Here is a 14366-nt window from a genome sequence, read left to right as displayed (position 1 = left end):
TTGATATGGAGAAGCTGTCACCCAAGCAGCAGGTACCCTAGGCAAACTTTGAATATTAGCAGTATAGGGGACCTTAAGGCATGCGTTGACATAGGTGCCATGGGACCTGAGGGTTGGTTACGTAACAGCGGCAATCATTGGCCCAATTGGCTGTGGTTTGTGAGCTCGTAAGAGGAGTCATACTTGGCTTTACCTCATGTCACAAGTCCGAGAATGTCTCCTCAAGATTGTACGGAGGAACAATCCAGTTTTAAACCGTAGGCAGATTCGGGTGTCATTAAATCCGGTGAATCCCCATGCATCAGAAACACGTGCTTCCCATTTTCACCAATGAACACCAAAATTTATTCAGAAATGCCAACTGCGGTACTCGGTTATTAATAACCTCTGTGCTTATCAAACGACAATTCAGAATTTTAGACCGATCGATATCCAGTGCATGTAGGCGTGGTTCATGGTAAACAATCTCATAACACCTGGCGAAAAGGCATTAAATTGGCTCCCTTTTTCAAGGATGGCGCGCATGGATACGCGGACGGGCGCGGGCGTGGTGCTGGTGTTCCCGCCGGCGTGTCTGGGGGGCCGTGGTGGCACTCCTGCCCGTGCTGGGCTGGCTTCCCAGGTACAACCCTAGAAAGGCGCTGTTCGGAGACCTCATCAGCGGCGCCACAGTCGGGGTCATGCACATCCCGCAAGGTAGGCTCCTCTCCTTTACCCTCTCATCATACGAATTGATTTTCCTTTACCAGAAACCTGTTAGGCTTTCGAGCCTCCTCCTCCCCCTTTTCCCCACAACAATCACAGAACGTCTGGGTATCTATTCGCTACCAGGTGAACAGGAGTATCAGGGTGTAAGAACATTTGCTCAAACGTCTTACCCTGGCCAGGAAATGAACTCCGAAGACAATGAGTCACAATAACGTGTCTGAAGGCATGATGACCAACAACACACCAGAAGTTAATTGAAGAAATAATGACGTTTTGGTCCATTCTGGACCACTGTCGTGTGTCATACTACTTGATTGGGTTAATGTACTGCATGAACTGTCAGTAGTGAAGATGGTTACTGTGATGAAGATGGTGAGCAGTGAAGATGGTTACTGTGATGAAGATGGTGAGCAGTGAAGATGGTTACTGTGATGAAGATGGTGAGCAGTGAAGATGGTTACTGTGATGAAGATGGTGAGCAGTGAAGATGGTTACTGTGATGAAGATGGTGAGCAGTGAAGATGGTTACTGTGGTGAAGATGGTGAGCAGTGAAGATGGTTACTGTGGTGAAGATGGTGAGCAGTGAAGATGGTTACTGTGGTGAAGATGGTGAGCAGTGAAGATGGGTTACCGTAAAGATAATGAGTAGTCAAGATGGCTACTGTGAAGGTAATATGTAGTAAAATTTAGGCGTCCGTCGTCTGAGCAACGTCGGGTGCCTGTAGTACATAATATATAAACACATTGCTCGCTCTCACACACACACACACACACACACACACACACACACACACACACACACACACACACACACACACACACACACACACACACACACACACATGATCACCACATTCAAGATTTTCAAGGGAATCGACAGGGTTGATAAAGACAGGCTATTTAACACAAGGTGCACACGCACAAGGGAACACAGGTGGAAACTGAATGCCCAAATGAGCCACAGAGATATTAGAAAGAACTTTTTTAGTGTCAGAGTGGTTGACAAATGGAATGCATTAGGAAGTGATGTGGTGGAGGCTGACTCCAAACACAGTTTCAAGTGTAGATATGATAGAGCCCAATAGGCTCAGGAACCTGTACACCTGTTGATTGACGGTTGAGAGGCGGGACCAAAGAGCCAGAGCTCAACCCCTGCAAGCACAACTAGGTGAGTACACACACATATACACACAGGAAGCAGCTCGTAACAGCTGTTTAACTCCCAGGTACCTATTTACTGCTAGGTAACAGGAGCATCAGGGTGAAAGAAACTGCCCATTGTTTCTCGCCGGCGCCGGGAATCAAACCCCGGATCACAGGATTACGTACCCAGCGTGCTGTCCACTCAGCCAGCCAGAGTTATATATATATATATATATATATATATATATATATATATATATATATATATATATATATATATATATATATCATTTGGGTATTCAGTTTCTGTGTCCCCTTGTTAGCGTACCACCAGTGTTAAACATTTTATCCTTATCTACCCTGTCAATTCCCCGGAGGATTTTGTAGGTAGTGATCTTGTCTCCCCTTACTCTTCTGTTTTCCAATGTCGTGAGGTGCATTTCCCGCAGCCTTTCCTCGTAACTTATTCCTGTGTCTGTGTGTGTGTGTGTGTGTGTGTGTGTGTGTGTGTGTGTGTGTGTGTGTGTGTGTGTGTGTGTGTGTGTGAGAGAGAGAGAGAGAGAGAGAGAGAGAGAGAGAGAGAGAGAGAGAGAGAGAGAGAGAGAGAGAGAGAGAGAGAGAGAGAGAGAGAGAGAGAGAGAGAGAGAGGGGGGGGGGAGGCTGGGGGGGGAGCCAAGCACTGTCCTGTACTGGTGTACAAAAGTGGCTGTAATGGCGACTAGCATTTCCGCGAAACAATTTATGCAATCATGGCGACTGTGTTTACAATATCACCACCACTGTAATATACACGTCAGCTGAACATGACACGGTATATATTTTGTACACTGTTGTAATTTGTGTTATTAAAATTCACTTTGAAGTTCACAAGCTAGAACTGCAATTGTCATATACAAGTAGTATACATAGCGTGTATAACACTGACTTATGTTTGAAATTATGTTTGAAACATATGACGTATGTTTGAAATTATATATTTATAAAAATAAATAATATATATTATTTATTTTATTTCATATTATTTATTTATTTATTTATTTCACGACTAGCAAGTCGTGCAAAGGTAACATTTGTGTCGGTGCATCAGGCTATTACGTGTTGACTCTTCAATGTCTGGGGGTTTTCTCTTAAATATTAGCACTACAGTACTATGGTACTTACAGCATCTGTGGGTGAAACGTGCCTGAGATAGGTTATGTATTATTATTTTTGTAGAGGCCACGAGAAAGCAACAACCTATAAACTGTCTAGGCCTATAGCATATATATACTAAAGTAGACCAAAGAGGGTTTCTATTATGCCTAGGATTGCTTATTTAGGTCAAAAGTAGTTGCAAGTTTTATGGTTACTGTTCAACTTTTTTGGCATGTCATTTGGAGTATTATAATACTCTAAAACGTGAACATTCAATTTTGTACATTCCATACCTGTACAATTTGTGTACATTCCACCAATTATAGTTGCTATAAGTACTATTATTTTTGGGAGAGGATGGGTTGTGCACTGTACAATTTGTATTTTGTATATAATACGTTATCATTATTATATATTATTATTATTATGATGGGAGTGATGGTGGGAGAAAAAATAGGTGTAGGGCCCCGTGACTGATCATGATGTGAGGGTGTGTGTTGTGCCCACAGGGATGGCTTACGCCTTGCTGGCCGGCGTGCCCCCCGTCACGGGCCTCTACATGGCCTTCTTCCCAGTACTCGTCTACGTCATCCTCGGTACCTCGCCCCACATCTCAATGGGTCAGTACTCTCTCTCTGTGTTCTTTAGTGTCTTTGTAAGAGTTGGAACTTCAGCTGCTGAGCTCTGCCTTGTTTAAATGTCGCTTGTCTATATCATAGTCATTCTTCCTATTGGGGAGTGTTGTACATGCTGCTATGGCGGTATGTCCACTCATAAGATGAGTGGCGCTGCCCAATAAACTCGCCCCTCGGGGCAAAATTTAAAAAAAAATTAAAATTCTATATCATAGACTCCTTTGAAAATAGGGATAAAATTAAACTAGATTACTTCCCCATATCAACATTTCACTTGTTAAATCTGTGGTCATACGATGCTTCCTATTGTCCCTATGCCTCTTTTTAATTTTATATTTTTCATCCATGTCCTCATCTTGCTTCCAATTCTTAAGAGTTTGTTCACTTTGTTTCTAGGTATTTTGTATGTCTCAATCATGTCTCCTCTTTTTCAGACTGTGAAATTTATTTCCCAGTCCGTTTTCACATTCCACGTCTCAATTTTATGTTACCTGACTTGTGGCTAATATCCTCTGTATATTTTTATGCTTCCCTCTTGTGATCTACTGTCTAAAGTACAGGGTCTATTCAGATGTTATGTAGAATATCACCGTAGCCCCTTCTTCCTGAATACTGTTATGTTTGCTAATATCACCAGGCATCCAACTTCCATAGGCCTTCTGTGAAACGATACCTAGGTTTTGTCATATAATCTAGGAGATGCCTACCTTTTCTGAAGGTGGGAGCATACCTGGAGATGCCTCCCTTTTATGAAGGTGGAGAAAATAACCAAGTCTTTTATCGTTACTGGAGCATCACAAAATGAGATGGCTCACCTCGCAGCTGTGAGTGTCCCCCCCATGGAGGGGACAGTATTTTAGCAATACCTCAGTTAAAAAAAAAAAACACGTCTAAACCCAGAAACCCACCGTTTTTGTTCTGTTCATAAACTGAATCCGGAATATCCTTGCAGTCTCTTCCCCACCCTCCTTGAACTACTGTATTACAAACACAACTCCAGCTGGAACAGTCCCTTCACAGTGGAATAAACAATGCCCAACAATACTGAAGAAAGCTTTCTAAAAATAAAAAACACACCATCACTATGCAAGTCTCCTCATACTGGTAATTTATTTAAAAAATGGGGGTGGGGGTGGGGTTCCCGGTAGTACAGTCGGGTTCATTCTCGCTGCACAATCGAGAATTCCGGGTTCGAATCAGAGTCTAGATGGGAGTCATCCTGCAATCTTGGAGGAATCGTAAACAGGTTACCTGGGATTATACACGTGCCTTTACATGGGGTGATCCACTTAATTCAGGGGACCAGAACACTGTTACACATTCTTGACAACAAGGGTGCGTGTGCTCACCTAGTTGTACTCGTCTAGTTGTGCTTGTGGAGGGTTGAGCTTTGGCTCTTTGGTCCCGGCTCTCGACTGTCAATCAACTGGTGTACATGACCCTGAGTCTACTGGGCTCTATTATATCTACATTTAAAACTGTGTATGGAGTCTGTTTCCACCACATCACTTCCCAATGCATTCAATTTGTTAACTACTCTGACACTAAAAACTTTTTTCTAATGTTTCTAAGGTCATTTGGTACTCAATTTCCACCTGTGTTCCCTAATGCGTGTACGCCTTGTGTTAGATAAACTGTCTTTATCTACCCTATAAATTCCTGAGAATTTTGTATGTGGTGATCATATCCCCCCCTAACTCTTGTGTCTCCAGCGACTTGAGATTTAGTTTCCGTAGTCTCACCTCATAGCTGTTGTAATGATCTGGGGCTCAGATCATTGGTTCTCCCTTCTCCCCTCTTTTCCCTCCCCTTCTCCCCTCCTTTCCTTCTCCCTCTCCCCTCCTTCCTTCTCCCCTCCCCTTGGCCGTCATTCGTCTCCTCCTCTTCCCCCCCCCCTGTCGCCCATTTGTCAGGGTCAAGAGGTTGACCTGAGGGTAGGGTGGTCGTGGATACCTTGGCTTCTCCCACTCAATTCCCCACTCAGATATTTCCCTCTCCACCCCCTTTCATCCCTCTCTGTCCCTCTCAGCAGCGGCCTTCCCCATACCAGGCAGAGTCAAATGTCCCTACTCCTATCTTAGAGGAGACAGGCTTGAACATAAATTATCAGTTTTGTAAACATTGCTCGCAGGTGCCTGGGCTCCATAGACGCGCCTTGTCCCTCTTCTCTTTAGCTGGGGAGAGCTGACTCAATCTTCAGAAATTCATGTAGCTTTCCACGACAGATCAGTGAAGGTGATTGGCCTGAGATAAGGGCCAAGTCCTTATTGGCCCTAGAGAGCCAGACCTCAGGCCTACGTGTTAAATGGTTGGCCATTGCCAAAATAATGGGTGGAGCCCTGGGGCTGTAGTAGATGGTGGGAGGAGTAATCCTTCCCAGCAATAAGTTGGAAAAACCAAATTTCATTAGTGTGTCTTGGGAGTGTATTAGGAACAGGGCCGCAAGCCCGTATCCTCGGGGCTGAGGGCAGCCATCAACATCGTGGCCGTAGTGCGGGTATTTAAGGTAGAGTAGCACTTGAGTTTTGTGTCCTCGGCAAATATCCATTGTGCCTCTAGGGAAATAGAATAGGTTATGTGTTCAAATTGTCTTAATTTACATGTTTCATAAAATAAATTGTATAGCTTGTCCAGTGGTATTCACTTAACTCCCCTTTGATATATTTTGCTACTTTGTCATTTTTAGGTGTTGTATTGGAAGCCCCCATGTTCTCCTACTATTAATAGATACTAAAGTTGCCCTTGGATTCAAATAAGTAACGTAAATTACATAAACTAATTTTCCACGATTTCACTGATTTCAGTTCTTTCACTGACTTCACTTTATACACCGCACTTCACTTGAACACAGTAAACCACTCACCTTTTAGTAATCCTCTCAAAGAATTAATACTGCACAATACGAAAACAAAAATTCCAGACTTAAACATGTAAAACAAATACTTAGAAAGATAATAACACTTATATATGAGAATTAGGTAACCAAGGGGGAACACTTAACTACCGAAGGGATACTTAACCTGAAAGGGAACTTAATATACAGGGAACTTAATTTAGTACTTAAGGAAATCTCGATTTAACCTATAACCGTCCCGTCCCGGCCCGCCCTGTCGCTTCTCCAAGCCTAGGTAACCACAGCCACCTAGATGCCGACAGTACCAAATAATCCTGTCCTTCGCGGTCAACGGTTAGACTAGATAGCGGAACAACCGACGGATCTAACTGTCCGACACCACCGTAATTCCGTTGCTAGACAATCTACTACGCCATCCCTCAGTGAACTCTTGGTACCTTCATGGCTGTACCGTAAAAATCTAGCGATTGGGTCGCCTACCACGCCCTCGGGGATAATAATTAGCGTCCTAATACTTCCCCGCCCCGACAATTCGACACCTAGAATTGTTGCTGCGAAAACCACCACGCAGCACCCTTGTCCGTAGTTGCAGAGGGTCGAGAAAAATAATACCCTTTCCAACTACCCAAGGCGGCCTCCACGCTAAACTGCCTGCTTAGCGCATACGCTTACTGTATATACTTGAACTTCCCAGCCCGCACGACCCTAGAATCGCCTACTCTATGCGAATCGCACCACATAGGATTACCGTCGACTCTATCTCATGGGCCCCGGCTGCACCCTCACCACATAACATAACCGAACGGACAGGCGCGTGAGGCTTCAATAATCGTCAAGAAATTATTGAAACACCGCTGCTACCATTGTAATGACCGCTTACCCTGCCGTAATAACCGCGGCCTCTATTGTAATAACCCAATGTTCCCCAGTATTACTCCTGTTATCGTGTTATCTCTCGTGATCGTAATATACGCTCTCTGTTGTACGTCTCTGTCTCTCTTCACTCAATAACCCCAGCTTAACACTGTTACAGTCCAGCATGACCCCTCACTGGACGGCCACGTATGTAAGAGGAATATTAAATGAGGAAGATACACCAAGGACAAGGGTTATTAGTTAAAAAAAACAATAACATAACACATTTACACTGCCACCACCTTCCCGACCAACCATACCTGAATGTGTCAATCACCGATCCCCCAGGAAGGCAAGGAATCAGTAACCATGGGACTCCGGGTAATATGAATTTCAGAAATAAATTTTGGAAAATTAGTTTATGTAATTTACGTTACTTATTTGAATCCAAGGGCAACTTTAGTATCTATTAATAGTAGGAGAACATGGGGGCTTCCAATACAACACCTAAAAATGACAAAGTAGCAAAATATATCAAAGGGGAGTTAAGTGAATACCACTGGACAAGCTATACAATTTATTTTATGAAACATGTAAATTAAGACAATTTGAACACATAACCTATTCTATTTCCCTAGAGGCACAATGGATATTTGCCGAGGACACAAAACTCAAGTGCTACTCTACCTTAAATACCCGCACTACGGCCACGATGTTGATGGCTGCCCTCAGCCCCGAGGATACGGGCTTGCGGCCCTGTTCCTAATACACTCCCAAGACACACTAATGAAATTTGGTTTTTCCAACTTATTGCTGGGAAGGATTACTCCTCCCACCATCTACTACAGCCCCAGGGCTCCACCCATTATTTTGGCAATGGCCAACCATTTAACACGTAGGCCTGAGGTCTGGCTCTCTAGGGCCAATAAGGACTTGGCCCTTATCTCAGGCCAATCACCTTCACTGATCTGTCGTGGAAAGCTACATGAATTTCTGAAGATTGAGTCAGCTCTCCCCAGCTAAAGAGAAGAGGGACAAGGCGCGTCTATGGAGCCCAGGCACCTGCGAGCAATGTTTACAAAACTGATAATTTATGTTCAAGCCTGTCTCCTCTAAGATAGGAGTAGGGACATTTGACTCTGCCTGGTATGGGGAAGGCCGCTGCTGAGAGGGACAGAGAGGGATGAAAGGGGGTGGAGAGGGAAATATCTGAGTGGGGAATTGAGTGGGAGAAGCCAAGGTATCCACGACCACCCTACCCTCAGGTCAACCTCTTGACCCTGACAAATGGGCGACAGGGGGGGGGGAGAGGAGGAGACGAATGACGGCCAAGGGGAGGGGAGAAGGAAGGAGGGGAGAGGGAGAAGGAAAGGAGGGGAGAAGGGGAGGGAAAAGAGGGGAGAAGGGAGAACCAATGATCTGAGCCCCAGATCATTACACTAATACCCCTCAGCTCGGGAAACAGTCTTGTGGCAAACCTCTGAACCTTCTCCAATTTAGTCATGGGCTTGACGAGATACTGACTCCTTGCTGGAGCTGCATACTCCAGGACTAGTCTGACATATGTGGTATACAAGATTCCGAATGATTCTTTATAAAAGTTTATAAAAGCCATTCTTATGTTGACCAGCCTGGCATATGCCACTGATGATATTCTCTTGATATGGGCTTCAGGGGAAAGGTCTGGCGTGATATCATCCCCTAGGTCTTTCTCTCACTGATTCTTGAAGAATTACATCTGCCAAATCTGCTTCTGCGCGCACTTTCAGTACCCTTGGTGAGATCCCGTCTGGGCCAACAGACTCTTTCGCACGTCCAGATCCAACAAATGTCTCTTAACCTCATTTCTGGCAATTTCGAACCCCTTCCAAGGCTGCCTGGTTTACTGCCCACCTCTCTTAGTTCAGGGATTTCACTTCGTTCTATTGTGAAGACCTCCTGGAACCTCATGTTGCACCTCTTCACGCACCTCTGTCATTCTCTGTGTACCTGTCCTCACTCATTTTCAGTTTCATCACCTGTTCTTTCAATGTAGTTTTCCTCCTGATGTGACTGTGGAGCAGTTTTGGTTCTGTCTTGGCTTTACTGTATTTGCTATATCATTTTCATACTGATGCTCTGCTTCTCTTCTCTCACCGAGATACTCATTCCTGGCTCTCTGGCGTTCAGCTACTTTGAAAGTTCCTCCATGCCCTTTTGTTTAGTTCCTTTGCTTCCTTACATGCCCTATTAAAGTACGGATTCCTCTTTTGCTTCTCATTTTTTCCCTTTTGGGAAGGGAAAAACTTGTTTACTGCCTACTGACACATTTGGGCGACATAATCCATCATGTCTTGAACGGATCTAGTTCTGTGTACCGTGTCCCATGATACTTCTAGGAATTTTCTTATCTCATAATTTCCCTTTCGGTAAACCTGCCCCTTGTTTTCTAGTTTTTTTTTTTAAGGGGGGAGGGGGGAATTACTCCTTATCTCTACCAGGTACTCAAATAGATCCCCTCTACTGACAAATATCAGTCCACTGTGATCACACATTCGCAAGGGGACTTCCAACTTCCCTTATATCCTACGACTCATTCTGGTCAAGCCTTGCTGGTTTGTCTTCTCTCATTCTTGTGGGTTTTTGATGTGTTAGCTTAGAAAAATTATTGTTGCCACATCCAGCAGCTTAGCTCCCCATGTGGTTCTCTGGTCTCCCAATCTATCTTCCCATGGTTGAAGTCTTCCATTATTAGCAGTCTGGATCCGCTCCTGCAACAGCTGCTACTCTCTCTCTCTATTAATGGTAGCCATGTTGTTTCTATCATATTCCTGTCTAAGACTTCTGCCATTTGGTGGCGGAGGGGGGATATATGACTACTACTATTAGTTTTTGTTCTCCAATTGCTATGGTACCTTTTATGTAGTCACTGAACCTTTCACAGCCCTGGATAGCCATCTCCTCAAAACTCCAGTCTTTCCTTCTTAGCAGAGGCACTCCACCTCCACATTTTCCTTCCTTGCTACATAGGAGAGGAAACAAGAATTGACAGAAAAATGCGAGCTTCAAGGCAATGTACACAAACATGGAATTACAAACAAGACAAATGTGAACTTGGAGAATGGTCAAAAGAAGAAACTAGACATAATAGCACTTGCAGAAACAAAACTAACGAAAACCATACCAACCATAACCTGCTGAAACACTGCATTTGTTATGGTTTTTGTTAGGTTTGTGTTTGTGAGTGCTATTATGTCTGGGTTTTTCTTCTTGTGACCATTCTCCAAGTTCACATTTGTAATTCCATCTATGTTTGTGTACATTGTCTTTTAGCTCACATTTTTCTATCCATTCTCGTTTCCTCTCTCCCTTGGTGGGCTTTCTGATAATAGAGGAAGTTGTTCCATGGGTGTGAAAATTTGTGAAATGGTTAACTGGGTCTCGGAGGATTCTTGGGTGAGGGGGTTGGGGGTCAATGGAAGGGGGAGATAGGTTAGGTATGGGGTGCAGAGGGTTTCAATGGGGAGGAGGGTGGGTGTGTTGCCCTCCTCTCTGGGGCTGCTGGTTGGCAGTTTCCCTCTCCCCTCTGGGACTGTTGTGCTGGGGACTATCATTCCCCGGTCCTCTCCTCTCCTCTCTCCCTGCGCTTCTTTCTTGCGTCTGCTGCCATGATTTTCTCTTTCCTTTAGTCATGCTCCTCATGCTTTAGTCATGCTCCTCTGAAGGAATACTTTTTTGTATCCTTTTACATTTAAAAGTTGGCTTTTCCTTGCTAGAATTTCCTTTTGTCTCTCATTTGTAAACACTATCTTTATCGGTTGGTCTCTGTCCTTGTTGTATCAGCCTAGTCTGAAAACCTTCTCTATGCTTTGTTTGGCCCCTTTCATCTGTAACCCCTTTAGGATCTCACTGCCACTCTGTCCTTACCTTCCCATTCTGTCTTCTGCTACTACTGATCTTTTTCCTTTCCAGCAGCTGACTGGTGCTCCTTGCTGCTTCCTGTGAAATAGCTGCTTTCATGGCTACTTCCTTCGCTGTGGACACTGCTAACGAGTTCTTTCTTGGCATTTTTGCAAATGTGGCATGTACCATTGCAGTCCCTTACACTGGTATATTTCCATCTTCATTTGGGATGATTATCTGATACTGAGCCTGAGTAGGGTTCTCTTAGTGGCTTCTTATCTCCTCTTTTGCTATCAGCTCACTTTGTAGGTTGCTTATTGTTTCCTTCATTTCATGCAGCTCCCTTCTGATTTCCCCCAAGCTTGGGCGAACATCTCCTTCATTCGGTCACTCTGACCTTACTCTGTGCTGTGTGTACACACAAACACAATAGCAACTTTGTTTCTGTCCATTTTTGAAACTTAAATAGCCACCATTTTGCCCATTTTCTCGTACTTTTTTGTTATCTGGACACAAAGTGAACATAGACCATTATACTGTGAAAATATGCTTTTACTTCAACATTCATCTTGTCATTTAAGGTACATTTGCAATTGGTTGTTTAATGATGGGGAAGGTGGTGGGAGAGCTGGCTACTAACAATCCTGGCATAGTGTCTCCAACATTCTCTAATGTGACACTAGAGATCCTGGACAATACAACCCCATTCCTGCTTGTCTCCTCCACTCCTGCTCCCCATGAGTCCCACTACACTCCCCAGGAGGTGGGCGCTGTGCTGGCTCTCGCTGTTGGTATGTGGGAGGTAAGTTGGTCTGGACATACAATTTTTCCTCTTGAAATTCTCTGGACCATTTTCATTTCTTTTTCATTCCATGTTCAGGTGTGCTAAATAAAAGTCAGAAGTGTTCATGTATAAATTTTCAAATTTCAGAACAGTACGAATAAATTTCCATTAAGAAAAATTTATACGAGATCATTACAACTCTCCCTCTCAGATGTATACAATAGACCTAACCCATCTTCTTTTAACAATGATCCAAATGTATCAAATGTATTTGTAAATTTCTCATTGGTGTATATCGTACAGGTGTCGCTGGCAGTAGCTCAGCTTGGGGAGTTGTTTGGCTTATTTCTGTCTGACATGCTCATCTCCGGCTTCACTACAGGTGTTGCCATTCATGTCCTCATGACACAAGTCAAGTATCTCTTCGGCTTAACCATTCCGCGCTATAATGGACCTTTCAAGATCTTCTATGTAAGTCTGGTCATCTGTACAGTACTGTATATGTGTGTGTGTGTAATCAGTTACCTAAATAATTACCTAAGTGTAGTTACAGGATGAGAGCTATGCTCATGGTGTCCCACATCCTCCCAGTACTGTCGTTATATTATATACTGTATATACAATATAATGACAGTACTGTACTGTACTATATACAGTATATATATATGCCTTCCCTAAGTGGTGAAGGCATATATATATATTATATATATATATATATATATATGCATGCCTTCACCACTTGGGGAACTTGCCTGTTATCTATGCTTTCACATGCCCACTTGGGAGGCTATCGGCCGCAACGACTCTAATACAGTAGAGTATATGGAAAAGGCAACAACATCCCTCAAGATGCCTAACAATGCACAAGCAACAAGGACATATTAAAGAACATATAGTGTCTATACATAACCAGACCAACAACAGATATAAACTCACAAACACCACCTGAATAATCGACAGATGTAGCGCCAACAAAAGATTGGACACTGGCGAGGCATTATACATAAAACCAAATATCAATAGCCAACTAGCACCAAATTACACTCTGCCAACTTCCAGAACACAACGGAACACACAGCATACTGCACCAGTCCTCATGCAAACAGGAGTGTGACAATGTTGTTTTAGATTTAGCTACTCAGAACGAAATGTCCATGTAGCACGGGCTATGGTGAGCCCGTGAGTACAAGATACAGTGGACTTATAAGTGAGATGCTTCTTCACATCATCCCATATTTATATATATTAGTATACCAACTAGATCTCACTGCCTTAATAGTCACTGATAGGTAAGCACTCACCAGGTCAATGAATAGAAGAGTCTGCCAGGTCAATGAATACTAGTACAGTAGTGTCTGAGGCAGGACCTCTCTCCTGGAGAGTCCAGGTCTCTCGGGCAGTACTTGCGCCATGCCAGGACTCTTCCAATCTGTAATCCTAATGCACAATCACTTTTATTAAAAGAAAAACTACCCTTGCAAAATTACATTTTAAATTTTAGTTAATTTTGTGAGTTGTATATTCCTAAAAGTGACAAGTTTGCAAAAATTTATTTACAGTAAATGTTAAATGTGAAGTTTCGGTACAATATGAAAAGGCTCAGTATAGTATACTGTATTAAAGACTATACTGTACATAGTGTACAGTATAGAACTGTAACTGCACTCTACTACCAATGGGAGGGAGGGAATTATCAGGAGAAAGCACCAAGCCATTACAATTATATAACACTTGGAAGGAGTCAGGATAAGGAATTGGGATGGGATGGTGGAAAGCAATGGTGCCCAACCACTTGGACAGTCGGGGATTGAATGCCGACCTGCATGAAGCGAGACCGTCGCTCCACCGTCCAGCCCAAGCTGCTACCAATGGATTAAGACCAGTTTGTACTTCAAAAGGGGCAAGTACAAAAATATTTTTGGTACATGTATACACTATAAATAATATTTATGCCCCAGCAAAATCTTTGCTTATATATTATTTGTATCTAAATATGCATAAATATGTACTGCATTATGCTTAAATTTAGTCTTTATTGTGGGCCACTGAAGTGTACATGCAAGTTTTTGTAATTTTTTCAAATATAAACTGTGAAGGTTGTTTTCTCTACATGTGTGTCCGCAGACTGGTAGGGATGTGGCAGCCAAGCTCATGTCAGCGAACCCAGCAGCAATGGTGGTGTCCTTTTCCAGCATATTGGTCCTCCTCATCACCAACGAACTTCTCAAGGTGGGTTTTGCCATGCACCTACCTCTTTCCCACTCTCACTCTTGTTACTTGTATATCTTCCCACTACTTCTCCACATGTGTTAACTTCCACAATAACCTCATCTTCTCTGATCAAATTAAGTTCTAAAGGATTACGAGGAA

At 43.3% G+C, this 14366-nt stretch overlaps 1 protein-coding gene across 1 annotated transcript in view; it reads left to right on the top strand.

The window, feature by feature from the left end:
• LOC138352372 (prestin-like) overlaps positions 1-14366 on the top strand; it is a 35942-nt gene that overhangs the window by 9143 nt on the left and 12433 nt on the right. Inside the window, exons 3-7 of the mRNA XM_069304830.1 lie at positions 514-696; positions 3496-3606; positions 11794-12014; positions 12300-12467; positions 14121-14225. Coding sequence (XP_069160931.1) covers positions 514-696; positions 3496-3606; positions 11794-12014; positions 12300-12467; positions 14121-14225 — 788 coding nt within the window. The remainder of the gene's footprint in view (positions 1-513; positions 697-3495; positions 3607-11793; positions 12015-12299; positions 12468-14120; positions 14226-14366) is intronic.

This window comes from Procambarus clarkii, chromosome 53 (genome assembly GCF_040958095.1).
Source record: "Procambarus clarkii isolate CNS0578487 chromosome 53, FALCON_Pclarkii_2.0, whole genome shotgun sequence".
Lineage (NCBI taxonomy): Eukaryota > Metazoa > Arthropoda > Malacostraca > Decapoda > Cambaridae > Procambarus > Procambarus clarkii.
Note: the sequence above shows the minus strand (reverse complement) of the source record. Positions and strands in the feature narration are given on the sequence as shown.